This window comes from Choloepus didactylus, chromosome 25 (assembly GCF_015220235.1).
Source record: "Choloepus didactylus isolate mChoDid1 chromosome 25, mChoDid1.pri, whole genome shotgun sequence".
In the NCBI taxonomy this organism is placed as follows: Eukaryota; Metazoa; Chordata; class Mammalia; order Pilosa; family Megalonychidae; genus Choloepus; species Choloepus didactylus.
The window spans coordinates 8,717,624-8,737,526 of NC_051331.1; the positions used below are offsets into that span (position 1 = coordinate 8,717,624).

The window sequence follows — 19,903 nt, forward strand, 5'->3', positions numbered from 1 at the left end:
TTACTGGAATCTTTTATGAGAGGATAAAGAACAGAAAAAGCTGAGAGAACTTAGGGAGAAAATCCCTGGAGAAGCTAAGAGAGGATCCACAGAAGCTCGGAGAGGAGGCCATCGGAACCAGGAGCTGAAAACAATGAAACCTGGGAGAGAAGGACCAGCAGACATTGGCCATGTGCCTTCTCAAGTGACAGAGGTGTGCTGGATGCCAGCAGCCTGTCTTCAGAGTCCAGGTATCATCCTGCTGATGACTTAATTGGGATATTTTCATGACCTTAGAACTGTAAAATTGTAGGTTAATAAATCCTCGTTGTAAAAGCCAACTCATTTCTGGCATATTACATTCCAGCCGCTTTAGAAAACCGAAACATTCCACTTGATCTCAACTCTACTCTATCACCTTTTTCTAAGCCGTCTGTAGAACTGATTATGCAGTCAAAGATTTGAGGCAGGGAAACTCTTTAAGAGCCTATTGCAAAAGCCAAGGCAAAAGATGGTGGTGGTCAACTGATTTTTTTAGAAAGGTCCAAAGACAATTCAATGGGGGAAAGAGCAGTCTCTTCAACAAATGGTGCTGGGACAGCTGGAAATCCACGTGCAAAAGAATGAAGGTGGACCCCTATCTCTCATCATATACAAAAATTAATGCAAAATGGATCAAAGACTTAAATGTAAGAACTAAAACTATAAAACTTTTAGAAGAAAATATGGGCATGAATCTTCGTGACTTTGGATTAAGCAATAGTTTCTTAGATATGACAACAAAAGAGTAAGGAACTGTTTTGGTTTGCTAAAGCTGCCAGAATGCAATAAACCAGAAATGGGTTGGCTTTTACAACGAGGACTTATTAAGTTACAAGTTACAATTCTAAGGCTGTGAAAATGTCCAAATTAAGGCATTGAGAGGAAGATACTTTCTTGGAGGAAAGGCTGCTGGCATCTGAGGTTCCTCTATCAAACAGGAAGGCACATGGCAATGTCTGCTGGTGCCTTCCTCCTGGGCTCTAGTTTCAACAGTTCTCTCTCAGCTCCCCAGGGGCTTTTCCTCTCTTAGCTTCTGTGCCAGTTTGGATGAATTATATCCTCCCAAATGCCATGTTCTTTGATGCAATCTTGTGGGGGCAGATGTATTAGTGCTGATTAGGTTGGAATCTTTGGATTAGGCTGTTTCCATGGAGATGTGACCCACCCACCTGTGGGTAATACCTTTGATTAGACTATTTCCATGGAGGTGTGGCCCCGCCCATTCACTGTGGGACCTTGGTTAGTTTAGTGGACCCTATAAAAGCTCACAAACAGAAGGACCTCAGAGCAGCTGCAGCTAAGAGGCCAAAATGCCCCAAGAGCAACATTTTGAAGAATGCACAGGAGCCGAGAGAGGAGCTGGAACACAACCCAGGATCAGCAGACACCAGCCGTGTGCCTTCCCAGCGAACAGAGGTTTTCTGGACGCCATTGGACTTCCTTCGGTGAACGTATACTTGTGTTGATGCCTTAATTTGGATATTTTCATGGACTTCAGACTGTAAGTTTGTAATCAAATAAACCCCCTTTATAAAAGCCAATCCATTTCTGGTATTTTGCATAATGGCTGCATTAGCAAACCGGAACAGCTTCTCTGGGGGCAAATTCTTTTTTATCTCTTAGCTGCTCTCTGGTTCTGGTTTCAATGGCTGTCTTCAAAATGTCTCTCCAGAATGTCTCTCTGAGCTCTCTGAGTTTTATCTGCCTTGTATTGTCTCATAAAGGACTCTTGCAAGGGGATTAAGACCCACCTTGAATGGGTGGGGTTACATCTCCATGGAAACAACCTAATCAAAAGGTCCTACCCACACAATAGGTCTGTCCACATAAGAATGAATTAAAAGAACAAGGCCCTTGTGGGTGAACAAATGAATGTCCACCATGCAAAGAGTTGGAAAAGGGATGGTATTGGGGAAAAAATATAATCAAAGCAAACTGGAGTCTGTGGTCAACAGTAACATTGTGATATGCTTCCATTAAATGTTACAAAGGCAATATTAAAAAAAAAAAGGCCTTTCCTGGGGTACACAACAGCTCCTAACCAGCACAGGAGTAAAAGAAAAAAAAATAGATAAATCACACTTCATCAAAATTTAAAACTTTTGTGTTTCAAAGGGCAGTATTAAGAAAGTGAAAAGACAACTGACAGAATGGGAGAAAATATTTGCCAATCATATAACCGATAAGGGACTAGTATCTAGAATATACAAAGAATGCTTATACCTCATCAATAAAACAAAAACAAACAGATAATCCAATTAAAATGGGCAAAGGATTTCCTTCCTTTGATTTTTTTTTTTTTTTACCTCCAAAGGATATTATGTGTACATGAGAGATAAAATATAATTCAGGAGGAGAAAGGAACCTAAGAAATCAGGAAACCCAATTCCCTTCTAACTTTGTAGATGGGAAAAGGGTGCCCCAGAGGGATAGAGTTCACATATATCCATGTTGGATTCTGTGATCTCTTTTGCAAAGATAACCTTCCAGTGGCAAAGGGTCCACATTCTTGAAAGGGATCAAATCCTGGGGAAGTTAACAGTTTCATACCAGAGCTCCTCCGTGACCCAGGGAAGCCAGTTTTAAAGAGAGAGACATCCTCAGAGTTTGCTTATTCAGGAGAAGGTCTCTTACGTTTTAAAAATGTTTGTGTGAAACTTTACAATTCATGAAGTCCCGTGGCATTCGTCACCTCCTTCAACCCCCTCTACACGCACAGAGCGCACGCGGTTGGACCTAGCTAGCTTCCAGAAGAGCCCCGTTTCTCCGACTTCAGGGTCAGTGTTTCTTTCTCGGGGAAGGTTGAATTGGTAGAGTTTTTTTTTTTTCTGTCTTTTTTTTTTTTTGTTTTTTTTTTATTATTAAATTCAGTTTTATTGAAATACATTCGCACACCATACAATCATCCATGGTATACAATCCACTGTCCACAGTATAACATACTTATGCGTTCATCACCACACTCTCTCTCTGAACATTTTCCTTACATCAGAAAGAACCAGAACAAGAATGAAAAATAAAAGTGAAAAAAGAACACCCAGATCATCCCCCCATCCCACCCCATTTGTCCTTTAGTTTTTTATTCCCATTTTTCTACTCATCCATACACTAGATAAAGGGGGTGTGATCCACAAGGTCTTCACAATCACACTGTCACCCCCTGTAATCTACATTATTATATAATTGTCTTCAGGAGTCCAGACTGCTGGGTTGGAGTTTGGTAGTTTCAGGTATTTACTTCTAGCTATTCCAATACAATAAAACCTAAGAGGTGTTATCTATATAGTGCATAAGAATGTCCACCAGAGTGACCTCTCGACTCCATTTGGAATCTCTCAGCCACTGAAACTCTTTCATCTCATTTTGCATCCCCCTTTTGGTCAAGAAGATACCCTCAGTCCCACAATGCTGGGTCCAGATTCATCCCCAGGAGTCATATTCTGCATTGCCAGGGAGATTTACAACCCTGGGAGTCGGGACCCACGTAGCGGGGAGGGCAGCGAGTTCACCTGTCCAGATGGCTCAGTTAGAGAGAGAGAGCGGGCCACATCTGAGCAACAAAGAGGTACTCAGGGGGAGACTCTTAGGCACAATTACATGCAAGTTTAGCCTCTCCTTTGCAGTAACGAGCTTCATAAGGGCAAGTCCCATGATTGAGGGCTCAGCACATCAAACCGCCAGTCCCAATGTTTGTGACAACATCAACACCAGTCCAGGTGAGGATGTCCAACACATATGCACCTTCGCCCAGATCTTCGGGGCTGGGGAGGGGGAGGCTGTAAATATATTTTTTATTATCTGCCCAAATTACTCTGGGATGTGTCACTATTTCACTCCAGCCTATACTAACCTACCGTATCTCACTTCCTATTCAAAGTTCCATGCAATTGTGGCGTTTGAACAAATCGACTGTAGAGTTGTACCATTTAGAAAATTTAGATCCTGTGAATTGGTTGAGTTTTTGGCATCCTTCGTTACTTGGCCTGGCCTCCCAGGGTCCTCACGCTCTCTCCCTTCCACCCCCTACTCTGGGCGATTTGAAAACTACCCATTTACCGTTGCATTTCTCAAAGGGGTAGTTGAAGAATGGCTTCTTAGAATCGGGACTGTATCCACGTTTGCATGTACAGTGCGTGCTGTTGATACAGTGGGCATTCAGCGGACACGAGAGATGACAGGGGCCTGTGGGAAGGAAGCAGGTGATTGTCAGCGTGGCAGGGAACTCTCTCTCTTTTTTAAACTTCATTTATCGAAAAATTAAAACAAACAAACAACCAAAAAAAAAAATAACATTTCAAACAAAACAAAGGATTAAGAAAAGCAAATAACCTAAAATAACTACTTTGCTTCCAACATTTTCCTACCTGTGCCAGTTTGAATGTATTATGTCCCTCAAATGCCATTATCTTTGAAGCAATCTTGTGCGGGCAGATGCAATTCTTTGATTAAGTGTTTCCATGGAGATGTGACCCACCCAACTGTGGGTGATAACTCTGATCAGATAATGTCCATGGAGGTGTGGCCCCACCCACTCAGCATGGGCCTTGATTAGTTCACTGGAGCCCTATATAAGCTCAGACAGAAGGAGCGAGCTTGCTACAGCCAAGAGGGACACTTTGAAGAATGTACAGGTGCTGAGAGAGGAGCTGCAGATGAGAGACAGTTTGAAGATGGCCGCTGAAAGCAGACTTTTGCTCCTGAGAAGCCAAGAGAGGAAAAATGCCCCAAAAGCAACTAAGAGTGACATTTCTGAGGAACTGCAGCCTAGAGAGGAACGTCCTGGGAGAAAGCCATTTTGAAATCAGAACTCTGGAGCAGACGCCAGCCACGTGCCTTCCCAGCTAACAGAGGTTTTCCGGACACCATTGGCCATCCTCCAGTGAAGGTACCCGATTGTTGATGCGTTACTTTGGGCACTTTATGGCCTTAAGACTGTAACTTTGTAACCAAATAAACACCCTTTATAAAAGCCAATCCATTTCTGGTGTTTTGCATCCCAGCAGCATTACCAAACCGGAACACTGTCATACCCCAAGAAAATTGATAAACCATATCCAAACAAAGGAATAAGAAAAGAAAATAATCTAAAATAACTACATTGCTTCCAACATGTTCCTAAAATACCCCAAGAAAATTAACAAACCGTAATCAAACAAAGGTATAAGAAAAACCAAATAACCTAAAATAACTACATTGAAGCTAATTTTATAATGCAATAGCTTTTTTTAGGTTATCAAAAAATTAAAAAAAAATTCAAACAAAACAAAGGATTAAGAAAAACAAATAACCCAAAATAACTACATTGCTTCCAACATGATCCTGTGATGCCCGAGAAAGTTTGCAAACCATAATCTTTCCTGAGCATAGGGGACTCTCTTTTATACCGTCTCGCCCTTTGAGGCTGATATGGCCCTTAACTTTTCCTTTCTTGAGGCTTTCAGTATATTAAAAAATAAAGATGCTGTTATAGGTTACATCGTGTTCCCCAAAAGGATAAGTTCATGTCTTAGCCTGAGGCCTTGGGAATGTGACCTTATTTGGAAATACGGTCTTTACAGATGGAATTGGTTAAATTAAGATGAGCCCAAGCTGGATGAGGGTGGGTCGAATCCATTATGACTGGTATCCTTACAGACAGACAGACGGACACTGGGGAGATGGCTGGGTGAAGACGGAGGCAGAGATTCATGTTATCACAAGCCAAAGTCCACCAAGCCAGAGAGAGGCACGGAAAGACTCTCTCCTACAGGTCTCAGAGGGAGTGTGGCCCTGCTCACACTTCAGTCTGACTTCCAGCTTTCAGAACTGTGAGAAAATAAATTTCTGTTGTTCTAAGCCACCCAATTTTTTTAAGGTTGTATAATATTTTCAATAAATCACTTTTTTAAGAACTCATAAATGAAATTGCAAACTGAAATTCAGAGTTGTTCATTGTATTTTTGGCAAATTACTTGCAGAATAACCAGGTATATTGAAATAGTTGCATTTCTTTTGTTCCTCTCAGCTTATTTTGAAAAATTTAAAAATACAGAAAAGTTGAAAAAGAACATGATTACCCATAAATTTTTATTTACTTTCACCATTTTTAAACTTTTGCTATACTTGTTTTTGCAGAATCAGTTTTGAAAGGAAGTTGCAGTATCATGGCACTTTGCCCTTAAATATTTCTGCACTTATTTCCTAATAAAATAGGATACTCTTCACAGCATCATCATAATACCTCAAAATATTGATACAATATTATCTAATGTGTAATCTATATTCCCATTTCCCCATTTGTTTCAAAAAATTTTTTTAACCCAGGTTCCAAGCCTGATCATGCATTTTATCATTTGGTTATAATGTCTTTAGTCTCTTCTAATCTTTAAATCTCCTTCCATATATATATATATATAAATTTTTTTTTTTGAGATCCAGGTCAATTGTCCTATAGAATACCATCTGTATTTGTTTCCTGAAGATTAGATTAAGGTTATATTTTGCAAGTCACCCAATTTTGGCACTTTTTTGTGGCAGCCACGGGAAACTAAGACAGTTGCCAAACCAAAATTGGAAAAAGTGGAATTCCTATGCATGATAAAGGACTTTGTTGGCATCAAACAAATTAACTTTAACCCCTCAAATTCAGAGCAATATAATTCTGGTATTCTCAACATTGTTGCAGAATTTATAAAAGGGGAACGAGGTGGTGAATACTTCGGAGGCTGGCTTTGGTTCTGGCTGTAGCACGTATCCGCTGTGTGTCCTTGGACAAATGTCTTGACCTCTCTATGCCTCAGTTTCTGCAAAATGGGTTATTGTGAGGATTAAGTGAATTAGAACACATAAAGTACTTTGAACAGTGCCTGGCATGTACTGTTAGCTGTGATTATAAAAATTTGAATTCACAGGGCATCAAAGGAGATACATTCTGATAACGGTACAAGTTAAATTTGGTAACCGCATATGTACCTTCATTTAGACAGAGATACATCAAAAGTCTTATCTAGCAAATGAATGGAAATAAAGGGGCCTCAGAACAAGGAAAGAAGGAATAAGGAAACACCTCAAACTTGGAGTTGGGAGTGGGGGGAGATCCCTGAAAGATATGCAGATGGCAGCAAGATCCACGGGGAGTGGGGGCTGGAGAACATTCCAGATCACCAAGCTGCAACTCAGAATTCATCTCTCTGCAGCAGCTGGCTAGAAATGTCCCAGAGCAGCTGAACCAGAATCTGCATTTTAGCAAAGACCCCAGGGTATTAGAGTTAAACTGAAATGATTTGTTGATTATTTGTTGACTTGTTTGTTATCAGCATAATGATTACCATCATGCCCAGCCACTACCCCTGGAATGTTCACTTACTGAGAATTTATGGTACTGCTCTAAGCCCACATGGTACACACTGTGGTCACTAAAAACTGACAAGCAGTCAAATAACAATAAAATAAAAAGATAAATAAAAATATATCCAAATCTGATGAAATTGTCAATTAACAACAACAAACAAACAGGAGCAAGCCTGCCGAGTCCTGCTCTCAGGATGAGCCCTCGTTTTCCAGCTTATTGGAGGATGTGATGACCCAGGTCTTGTGTTGGTTTGGTTGTGGAAGTCAGACTCTGAGCACTCACCTCCAGTTTGCTGAGCCACGGCTCCTAACACACTCAGCAGGAAGCAGAGCCCTGGAACAGAGAAGCAGAAGGGAGAGACATGAAACTGTCAAAGATTCCAGGAGATCCTCCAAGGGCCATGTATCAGCTATCTATTGCTGCGTAACAAACAAACACAAAATGTAACGGCTTAAAACAACGCTCATTTTATCATCTCTCTTGGTTTCTGTGGGTGCGGAGTCTGGGAAGGGCCCAGCTGGGCAATTCTGGCTCAGGGTCTCTCCTAGGGTTGGAATCAGACAGTGGCTGGGGCTGCGGCTGCTGGGAACGGGCTGGGCCTCTCTCCCCCTTCATGTCATATCAGGACCTGCCTGTGCTCCCTGGGGCTTCCTCCCAGCATAGTGGCCTCCGTCAAGCTGATTCCGTGGCACTTCAGGGTTCTAAGCATGAATGTTCCAGACAACAAGGGGGACTTCTGCCATATTCTCTCTCTCTTTTCACCAGATTTAAGAAAAATTGTTATATTTTACTAGATTTTTTTTATTGCGGTTGAAAACATAAAATTTGCCATTTTAATGCATTTTTAAGTGTACAATTTGGTGGCATTAATTACATTGGCAAAGTTGTGCTACCATCACCACTATCTATTTCCAAAACTTTTTCATCACCCCAAACAGAAGCGCTATGCCTGTGAAGCAATAATTCCCCATTTCCATCCCCTCTTTCCCATTCTGTCTCTATGAATTTGCCTATTCTAGATTTTTCTTGTAAATGGAATTATATAATATTTGTCCTTTTGACTTAGCATAATGTCTTCATGGTTCATCCATGTTGTAGCATGGACCAAACTTCATTTTTTTTATGGCTGAATAATATTCCATCATCTGGATGGACCACATTTTGTTTGTCCTTAAGTTCAGTGATGAACATTTGAGTTGTTTCTGCCTTTTGGTTATTCACCACATTCTCTTGGTTACAAGCGAGTCACAAGCCCACCCAGATTCGAGTGAAGGAGATTAGCTCCTTCCTCTGAATGGAGGCGAGGAAAGACTCTAGAAACACATCTTGGGTGGGAGACCATGTTGCATCCTTTTTGGAAAACAAATTCCATGGAGGCTGTCTCTACTCTGGCAGGTAAAGTTGGTCTTTCTTCTTCCTCCTTGCTTTCCCAACTGCTGGTGGCATCACAGCCATGATTTTGCTTCTGCAGAGGTCCAAAGATGCTGCATAGATGAATGGATTCTCTTCTCTCCCTTTCTGGTAAATCTCACTCCACTCTGATCACTGGTTCTCTTCTTACCTTGTGTTTGGTGTACACCTGTGCCCTGCCCCCGCCAAAGACATATTGAAGCACTACCTCCCAGTTCCTCAGAAAATGACTTTATTTGGAAATAGAGTCTTTGAAGATGGTAGTATTTGAGGATTCTGATCAGCCCACCCTGATCATCCTGGATTCAGGGTGGGCTCTATATTCAATGACTGGAGTCTTTATCAAAAGAGGAACAGACATACAGACAGACAGGAGGAAGCAGTATGAAGATGGAGGCAGAGTGCAGCGATGCATCTACCAGCCAAGGAACGCCAAGGATTGCAGTGAACATCAGATGCTGGAAGAGGCAAGAAAGGACCCTCCTCTACAGGTTTTGGAGGGAACGTGGCCCTGCCGACACATTGGTTTTAGATTTCTGACCTCCAGAATTGTAAGACAGTAAATTTTTGTTGTTTTGAGCCAACTGGTTGATGGTTTTTTGTTTTGGAGGACTAGGAAATCAAGACACCTTCTTTTAATCCTACTATTCATACTCATTTCTGTAATTATTTGTCATTTATAAGGGTGAAATAAAAAACATTTAACAACTGATGTGGTACAGGAATTGATCAATCGTATTGGACCCCAGATACAACAGGTGTTAACCTTTTAGCTGTTAAATTGTGAGGAGGTCTTTGGGTTCCAAGGGCAGATACCAGGCTGGCAGGGGTGTCCTAGGAGCTGGCCCTGGGCAAGATTATTTACAAATGGTGTGGAAGTTTGGTATGAAACCTCCAACATGGCTTTTCTGGTGTGAGCTGGTGGAAGTTTCACTCTGGTGATTCGTTGCCTTCTTTATAACCTGGTTCCTGCCCAGGAAAGTGGATCCCTGATAAAGGAAGAGACTTTGTTTACCAAGTAGGATGGTGGGTGCAGTTGAGGGTGGACTAGTTTGGTGGAGCTGGGATAGAGTTTAATTCCTGTGCATGATACAGGGCTGGCATTGGAGGGAAGGAAAAGCAATCTGAGACTAAAAGTCTGAGGTGGTTAGGAAGAGTTGTTTTGGCTGCCTTGGGGAGGCTCAGGAGGGAGACAGGATTTAGGTGGTTGGGAAGCAAGCCTTGGAGGAGATGGGGATTATTTTTGGAGTCAAATACATCATGCCCTGTGAGGTAACGACTCCTCTATCTTGACTATGAATCTGGTAGTAAAATCTACCTTGCTTGTTGTTATAGGAGAGGATTTCCTTTGTGGGGAATTGAGCAAAGTTCCAAACCTTATCTCAACAACTCCTAATGGAAATTGAGCTGTTACTACATGTCAGGCATTGTTCTAAGAACTTTATACACATCGACTTACTTTAACTTTGCAACAGGTTTTGAAGGTAAGTTCTCTTAGCATCATTCCCATTTTGCAGATTAAGAAACAGAGGCCCAGAGAGGTTCAGCAACTTGCCTTATTCCCCAGAGCTAGTCAATGGCAGAGCTGAGATTTAAAACCAGGCTGTGGTGCAGGTTTCCAGGGGTGATGGGGAGGGGGAATGGGGAATTAATGCATAATGGGTGCAGGGTTTCTGTCTCAGGTGATGGGAAAGTTCTGGTCATGAATGGTGGCGAGGGTAGCACATCATTGTGAATGTGATTAATCTCACTGAATGGTGTGCTTGGAAGTGGTTGAAATGGGAAATTTTATGTTGTGTAAGTGTTTCCCCAATTCCAAAAAAGAGAGAGAAACCAAAGAGAAAATGACAATATAATGCAATACATGATCCTGGACTGGATCTAATGATGGAGACAAAAATGACCCAAAGGACATTATTGACACCAATGAAAAATTGGAATGTAGGCTGAAAGCTTTATATCAATGTTAAATTTCTTGAACTTGATAGCTCTACTTAAGGTGGTTACATAAGTGACCATCCTTGTTCTTAGGAGATGTACATGAGAATATTAAGTGTCCAAGGAGTGTTACATATACAACTTATTTTCATATGTTTAGAAAATTGATAGATAAATAGGTGGACAGACAGATGAATGGATAGATAGCTAGATGGACAGATGGAAGGATAGAGAGATGATAGATGGAAGAATAGATGATAAAGATAGATGATAGGTGATGGGTAGATGGATGGATGAATAGATAGATGACAGATAGAAGATAGATGATAAATAGATAGATACATGGATGATGGATGGAAAGAATGAAATGGCAAATGTGGGGAAAATTTGGTAGCTGTGGGTATGGGTGGGGAGTATATTGAAGTTCTCTGTATGGGTTTTTAGAAATATTTTTAAAATTGAGATTGTTCACATACCATACAACTATTCAAAGATCCAAAGTGTACAATCAATTGCCCATGATACCATCATACAGCTGTGCATCCATCACCACAATTAATTTTTTTTTTAATTTTTAGAACATTTTCATTATTCCAGAAAAGAAATAAGGAGAAAAAAAAAGGAAACTCAAATCCTCCCATACCCCTGACCAACCCCCCTCCATTATTGATTCATAGTTTCGGTATAGTACATTTGTTACTGTTGATGAAAGAACGTTAAAGTACTACTAATTGTAGTATATAGTTTGCAATAGGTATATATTTTTTTCCTATATGCCTCTCTATTATTAACTTCTAGTCATAGTGTCACACATTTGTTCTAGTTCATGAGAGAGATTTCTAATATTTGTACAGTTAATCATGGACATTGTCTACCACAAGATTCATTGTTTTATGCATTCCCATCTTTTAACCTCCAAACTTTCCTTCTGGTGACACATATGACTCTGAGCGTCCCCTTTCCACCACCTTCACACATCTTTCAGCACTGTTAGTTCTTCTCAGAATGTGCTACCATCACCTCTGCCCATTTCCAAACATTTATGTTTACCTCTGTATGGATTTTGTATTATCTATGCAACTGTGGTGTAAGTTGGAAATTATTTCAAAATAAAAAGTGAAAAAAAAAAACCACCCTAGGCTGTGGGTTCAAGCAGATAAACTACATGTCACATGGGCTTTCTTATAAATCCCACTCCAACCACAAACTTGGAGTTGCCATTCATATTGTAGACACTGTAAATTGGCATATTTACTGTGACAATTTTCTGGCAGATGGAAGTCAAGTGACTTGGGGAAGGGGTGCCTTTTCCTCATCCACCAATTTGCCCTGTGGGCTAGCAGTGGCCCTTCAAGAGTGGGTGGGAGGAAAATACTAATTCTTTTTGGACCTCCCTGTATTAGTTTCTTTTGGAAGTTGTAACAAATCATCATGAACTTAGTGGCTTAAAATAATGCATGTTTATTCTCTTACAGTTCTAGAGGTCAGAAGTCCAAAATCAGCCTTACTGGGCTAAAGTCAAGATGTTGGCAGAACCAGTTCCTTTTTAAGGCTCTGAGGGAGGAATCTATTTCCTTGCCTTTCCAGCTTCTGGAAGCTGCTTGCATTCCTTGGCTTGTGGCTTCTTTCTCCATCTTCAAAGACAGCAACAGAGTGATTTCTCTCCTCTCTGATCTCCTGCCACCCTCTTATAGGGACATTTGTAATGACTTCAGGCCCAGTCAGATAATCCAGAGTAATTCCCCCATCTCAAAATCCTAAACTTAATCACATCTGCACAAAGTCCCTTTACCATGTGTGTTTAGCTTCATGCATCAGCTTGGCTAGATTACAGTGCTTAGTTATTCAATCAAACACGGATCTAGGTGTTGCTGTGAAGGTATGTTGGAGATGTGGTTAGCATTGACAATCAGTGGACTCCAAGTAGAGGAGATTACTCTGGATAATGAGGGTGGGTCTCATACAATCAGTTGAAGGCCTTAAGAGCAAAAACTGAGGTTTCCTGTAGACAAAGAAGTTCTGCGTCGAGACGGCAATGTCAACGCTTGCCTGAGTTTCCAGCTTGCTTGTCTGCTGCTTTGCATTGAATTGTGTCCCCTGCAAAAGATATGAGTCCTAAACCTGAGTCTTGAATGTGACCTTATTTGAAATAGGATCTTTGAAGATGTGATTAGTTTAAATGAAGCCAAACTCGATTAGGGTGGGTCCTAATCCAATATGGCTGGTGTCCTTATAAGATGAGGAAATTTGGACACAGACAGACAGACAGAGGGGATAAGGCTGGGTAGCACTGAGGCAGAGAACACCATGGGTTGCCAGAGAGCCACTGCCAGAGGTAGAAGCACGGTACACATTCTCCCTACAGACTTTGGGGGAAGCACAGCCTTGCCAATGCCTTGATTTCAGTCCTTTGTCTTCCAGAGCTGTGAGACAATATATTTTGTTGTTTTAAGCCACCAAAACTGTGATTCTTTTTGTGGCAGCCCCAGGAAACTAAGACACCAGCTCTATGGATTTTGGTCTTGCCAGCTCCCACAATTGCATGAATCAATTCCTTAAAATAAATCTTCTGTATATATATATAAAGAGATTTATCTCTCTTAATATATACAGATATATAGAACTAGATATATTCTCTGTTCTCCAGAGAAACAGAGGCAATATAATTTACACAGTATAAATATATACATATTCATATAAATATCTACATGCTCATATAAATAAATATCTACATCTATATCTATGTTTATTTATATCTATCATCTATCCATCCGTCCATCATCTATATCTATCTATCTATTCATCCACTTATCATCTATAAATCCATCTGTCTACCTACCTGTCTATTCATCCATCCATCCATCCATCCATCCATCATCTATCCATCCATCAATCATCTATCATCTATAAATCCATCCATCATCTATATCTATCTATTCATCCACTTATCATCTATCAATCCATCTACCTATCTGTCCATCCATCCATCCGTCAGTCCATCCATCTATCCATCCATCATCTATCCATCCATCAATCATCTATCATCTATCCATCCATCCATCCATCATTTATATTTACCTATCTATTCATCCACTTATCATCTATCAATCCATCTATCTACCTACCTATCCATCCATCCATCCATCCATCCATCCATCCATCATATGTATCTATCTCTATTTATCCATCATCTATCTATCCATCTATAGCTAACTGTCTATCTATCATCATCATCTATTTAATCATCTTTATTATCCATCCATCTATCATCTATCCTCTATCCACCCATATCTATCTATCTATCCATCTCTCTATCTATTCATCCACTTATCTATCAATCCATCTATCTACCTACCTATCTAACCATCCATCCATCCATCCATCCATCCATCATATGTATCTTTACCTATCTATCTATCTATCTATCTATCTATCTATCTATCTATCTGTCTTGTTTCTCTGGTGAACCCTGACTGATACACCATATAAGGTAACATAGTCACAGGTTGCAGGGATTAGGACATGGATACCTTTGGGATCCACCATTCAGTCACTTCACTCCTACCCTTTCCCAAAGAAGTTGCTGTTTGTGTCTTGTGGCTAATTATTTAGGAAATTGCACTCATTGTGCATTTTGAATATTTTTGGTCTTCCAGTGAGTATATTCCCAGCTGGGCTGTGAACTGCTTAATAGCAGGGTGTGTGCATATTTCCTTTAAATTTCCCTTCCTCTTTGTTATGTTTAACAATTTCCAGCAGCCCCACAAGCACACACCTGGCCAAGTGGTGATTATAGCTCACAGAGCCAACTTGTAAGCCATATGGCTGCAAAGTGTGACTGTTTCCAAAGACTCAGGCATCCTGGGTGTTATCACTTTTCCTCAAGACAAGTCCTCAGGGTCTCCTTCCAGCCCAGCCAGCAACCATATGCTCATCACTGTGGAAGTGGGTCTTCAATCAGGGTTTCTGAAGATCACCAGCACGTTGGACTTCTAGTGTGCTAAAAGACTTTAGAAAGCATCCACCGACTCATTTTGCAGGCAAAGAAACAGGTTTCTCTGCGGTCAAGTGGCTCAGACACCAGTTGTGTAAATGAGGCAAATTGCTTAACTTTCCTAAAGTTTCCTTATGTGCAACATGGTGACAGCATTACCTCCTTCTTAGAACTGTGGGGAGGACTTAAATGAAGGAAACTGTGCAAGGCAGTATGCATCTGGCCAAGATGCTCCATAAATGCTAGCTGCCTCCATTATCATTTTGCTTGGGCCAGAATCTTATTCTCATTCTCAATTTAATCCTCAATCACCAGTCTGCCTCTTCCATCCAGGGCAAAGTGGGCAGAGATTTCATGCATTGCTGAGATTCACAGATAATCCACCTCAGAAGTGTTCAAGTCTCTGCCTCTGGTTGCCAAAGAGCAGGAAGAAACTAGTTTGTCTCTCAAATTATATGTATGATGGTGTGGTAGGAGTTGCAAAGGGGTGGGAGATGTGGCCTCTGGCTTCAAGTAGCTTTCATTGTTATTTTTTCCTTAAACTTTGAATTATGAAATAATTTCAAACTTACAGGTCAGTTACAAAAATAATACACAGCCCATTCAGGAGACTTCAACATAACATCCCCCAAATATCTAGATCCACCATTTTTAAACATTTTGCCACATTTGTTCTCCCTTCCTTCCTTCCTTCTTTCCTTCCTTCCTTCCTTCCTTCCTCCTTCCTCCTTCCTTCTTCCTTCCTTCTTTCTTTCTTCTTCTTTTCTTTCTTACTTTCGTTCTTTCTTGCTTTCTTCTTATTCTTGTCTTCTTTCTTCTTTCTTTCTTTTCTTTCTTTCTTTTTTCTTTTTTTTTGCTTATCACTATCTAATCAACTCTTTCCATCCAGCTAGCTATCATCTACTAATCATCCAGTCCATGCGATACATCAATCACCTACCTCTATCAATTATCTATCATCTATCTATCTATCTATTATTTATCTATCTTTCTAATCAACCATCCATCCATCTATCCATCTCCATCCATCTACCTACCTATCAGTCATCTATCTATCTATCTATCTATCTATCTATCTATCTATCTAACTAATCTATATATCTTCTAAACATTTAAGAGTTTGTTGTATATATCATGCTCCATGAACACTTAATACTTCCATGTGCATTTCTTAAGAACAAGGATATTCACTTATGTAACCACCTTAAGGGCAGTTATCAAGTTCAATAAATTTAACATTGATATAAAGCTTATAGTCTACATTCCATTTTTTCTGTATGTCTCAATAATGCACTTTTGAACCTTTCCTCCACTATTATTAGATCCAGTGCAGGATCATGTATTGCATTTAATTGTCATTGTCTCTTTAGTTAGTCTCTCTTTTTTAAATTGTGGAAACATATACACAACATAAAATTTCCCATCTCAACCATTCCCAAACACACCATTCAGGGGGATTAATCACATTTACAATGTTGTGCCACCTTCATCACCACCCATGGCCAGAACTCTCCCATCATTCAAAATAGAAACCCCTACACCCATTATGCAGTAACTCCCTATTGTTTCTTCACCCTACTCCTGGTAACCTGCACTCTACCTTCTGTCTATGAGTTTGCTTTTCTAGCCATTTCCTATAAGTGGAATCATACAATATCTGTCCCTTTGTGTCTGGATTATTTGATTCAACAGAAAGTCTTCAGAGTTCATCCATGTGGTGTATAAGAACTTTATTCCTTATTATAAATGGCTAAGTATTATTCCAGTGTATGTTTATACCACATTTTGTTTGTCTGTTCATCTGCTGATGGACATTTGAGTTGCTTCTGCTTTATGGCTATTGTGAATAGTGCTGCTATGAATATAGTGTGTGAATATCTGTTCAAGTCCCTGCTAGCTTATATTGTTTTGGTAGACTTGATGGAAAGCTTTATCCCTTGCCTTTGCAACTAAATAGCTGTGTGACTTTCAGCAAATCACATACCATCTCCCTGATGCCATTTCCCATCTGTAATGTGGAGAGTCTGTATGATAATAAAATTCTGTTCATTTTAGCCTGATGCCAGGCTCCAATCAGGTTCTGGATAATACAAACTTCGATTGAAGTTGTAGCTGTAGATGTCTTGGATCTGGAGCCATAAGGATAGATGGGATTTCAGAATTGGGAAATATCTTCCCAGAGGTGGTGGTTGAAGCCACAGGACCATGAGATCCTTTGAGGGAGGAAGGTGTAGAAAACCAGGCAGAATCCCACGAGGAGAATTATAGCACAGCTTTGGAGCTAGGTGCCCTGGGTTTGAATCCTAGCACTGCCAGTAACTAGCTGAGTGGCCTTGGACACATAACACAACCTCTCTTTGCCTCAGTTTCCTCATCTGTAATATGGGGATAATGATAGTACCCAGCTGTGCCTGTTTGTATATATTGTGTTCCCCAGAAAAAGCCATGTTCTTTGATGCAATCTTGTAGGGGCAGACACATCAGTGGGGATTAAGTTGGAACGTTTGGATTAGGTTGCTTCCATGGAAATGTGCCCCAGCCAACTGTGGGTGATGACTCTGATTGGATAATTTCCATAGAGGTGAGGCCCCACCCATACAGCATGGGCCTTGATGAGTTTACTGGAGCACTATATAAGCTCAGACAAAAGGAGCAAACTTGCTACAGCCGAGAGGGACACTTTGAAGAATGCACAGGAGCTGAGAGAGGAACTACAGTTTATAGAGACATTTTGGAGACAGCCTTTGAAAACAGACTTTTGCTCCAGAGAAGCTAAGAGAGGACAAATGCCTCAAGAGCAACTGAGAGTGACATTTTGAAGAGGAGCTGTGGCCTAGAGAGGAACGTCCTGGGAGAAAGCCCTTTTGAAACCAGAACCTGGAGCAGATGCCAGCCACGTGCCTTCCCAGCTAACAGAGGTTTTCTGGACACCATTGGCCATCCTCCAGTGAAGGTACCTGATTGTTGATGCATTAACTTGGACATTTTATGGCTTTAAGACTGTAACTGTGTAACCAAATATACTCCCTTTTATAAAAGCTAATCCTTCTCTGGTGTTTTGCATTCCAGTAGCATTAGCAAACTAGAATAGTTAGTTACTGTTATTCTTGGTTTTATGAAAAGGAAAAAGGAGGTGTTCTAGTTTGCTAATGTTTCACTGGATTGCAAAATACCATAAAAGGATTGACTTTTATAAAGGGTGTTTATTTGGTTACACAGTTACAGTCTTAAGGCCATAAAGTGCCCAAGGTAACGCATTAACAATTGGGTACCTTCACTGGAGGATGGCCGATGGTGTACGGAAAACTCTGTTAGCTGGGAAGGCATATGGTTTCAAAATGGCTTTCTCCTGGGACATTCCTCTCTAGGCTGCAGTTCCTCAAAAATGTCACTCTGAGTTGCTCTTGGGGCATTTTACCTCTCTTAGCTTCTCCAGAGCAAGTCTGTTTTCAATGGCCGTCTTCAAATAGTCTCTCATCTGCAGCTCCTCTCTCAGCTCTTGCGCATTCTTCAAAGTGTCCCTCTTGGCTGTAGCAAGCTCACTCCTTCTCTCTGAGCTTATATAGTACTCCAGTGAACTAATCAAGGCCCATGCTGAATGGGCAGGGCCATGCCTCCATGGAAATTATCCAGTGAAAGATCTCGCCCACAGTTGAGTGATGATATCTCCATGGAAACATCCAATCAAAAGCCTCTAACCCAATCAACACCAATATGTTTCCTGGCCACACAATACTGCATCAAAGATAATGGCGTTTTGGGGGACATAATACATCCAAACCAGTGCAGGAGGTTTGGTCCCTGGCACCTCCACCAAAACAAAAGCAAACAGCAACAACATCAACAACAAAAACCAAAGAAAGGAAAAAGGAGGGGGAGCAAAGGATGAGAAGGGAAAAATTCTGGGCAGTGCTAAGTCACAGAAATTATCAAGAAGGAGAGGATGTCAATTAGAAAATAAGACCTGTGGAGAGGAAGATGAATGACCCATATTGGATTGGTTCAGAAGGAACATTTTAGGGATATTTAAAAGTGTTGTTTCAATAGGATGGTGAGAAGGAAACCCAATACAAGGAGAAAAGAAGAGAGTGTGCAAAGCAAAGCATGAGGAATAGGAGAAGGAAAGAAAAAGACAGCAAATTGTTGAAACCAATAGCTCCCGAATGGGGGTAGGTTGGGTGAAATCATTGTCAGGGTTAGACATACCTGCAGGAACTGGTGACCCTCTCATTCCTGCAGTGCAGGTGACCCAACGCCAGCCAGCTCTGAAAGCTCCCTGAAGTGCTGTCCCAACTCAAGGTTGTCTCACGAAAATTAACACGCAGGTCTCAGTTCAGCTGGCTTAGGAAAACGCCGCTAGGAAAGTGAACTCCCCGTCTTTCAACATCAGATGCACAGTTCTGCTTTTCATTTGCTTGTTTTTGCAATACCTTTTCTGTGTTTGCGATGGGGTTTTCCTGGCTGTTGTTGACGTCTTTGGAATGACAGAATAAGTTGACCCTAGGATAGGGTTGCCATTTATTTACATCATGCTCCTGAGGAGCAGGAAGCACCTTTGTGGTCAAAATAAGTCTTAAATTACTCTGTGGTTTTGAGCAGAATTTTAGTGTATTTCTGTTGGTGTTTAAAGTTTCTGGAGGAGTCATTTTCACAAACCTTGGAATTTTTCCCCCCAGCAGGTAACACACACTTGGTCTGAATGGGGTCTCAAAGTCCAGGACAGAGTGATACAGTTTTGGTCATTTGGGGCAATTCAGATCAATTGTAGGAAATGAGAGAAAAAGCCTCTTAGTCCTTCCCTCCTTCAGCAAATATTTACTAAGCCAAATAAGTAATAGGATCTGTGCTACTTTCTGGAAATACAGAACTGAGAACTTAGAGGGTAGTAGGGGGAGGCAGAAAATTAAGGAAGTATAACATATAAAGCTGAGCATCTCATAGTCTGGACAAGGAGTGCTTTCAAAGACAAACCAATCTGACATCCAAGAAATAAACAAAAAATGCCATTACTAGAGAATCACAGGAACACAAAGAGGGGATTCCATTCATAATACACAGAAAACTGTCTCCCAGTCATTTCTCTCTTGTGTCCACATTGGAAGCTGCCTCCAAAGTTTTCTCTTTTCTGTCTTTGAGTTGTGTTATAGAGGAGTTTTGGGGAAATTTGAAGCACTGAATGGTTTTTAAGCAGGTGAAGTGGTGTTACTGGC

At 40.8% G+C, this 19,903-nt stretch overlaps 1 protein-coding gene across 2 annotated transcripts in view; it reads right to left on the minus strand.

The window, feature by feature from the left end:
• ADGRE3 (adhesion G protein-coupled receptor E3) overlaps positions 1 to 19,087 on the minus strand; it is a 54,433-nt gene extending 35,346 nt beyond the window's left edge. Inside the window, exons 1-3 of one of the 2 annotated variants that reach the window (XM_037818419.1) lie at positions 18,900 to 19,087; positions 7,634 to 7,684; positions 4,078 to 4,203 (exon numbers count right to left, since the gene is read on the minus strand). In XM_037818419.1, coding sequence (XP_037674347.1) covers positions 4,078 to 4,203; positions 7,634 to 7,684; positions 18,900 to 18,924 — 202 coding nt within the window. In that variant the 5' untranslated portion in view covers positions 18,925 to 19,087. The remainder of the gene's footprint in view (positions 1 to 4,077; positions 4,204 to 7,633; positions 7,685 to 18,899) is intronic. The other variant, XM_037818418.1, reaches the window with a different exon arrangement.
• Between the last annotated feature and the right edge of the window lie 816 nt (positions 19,088 to 19,903).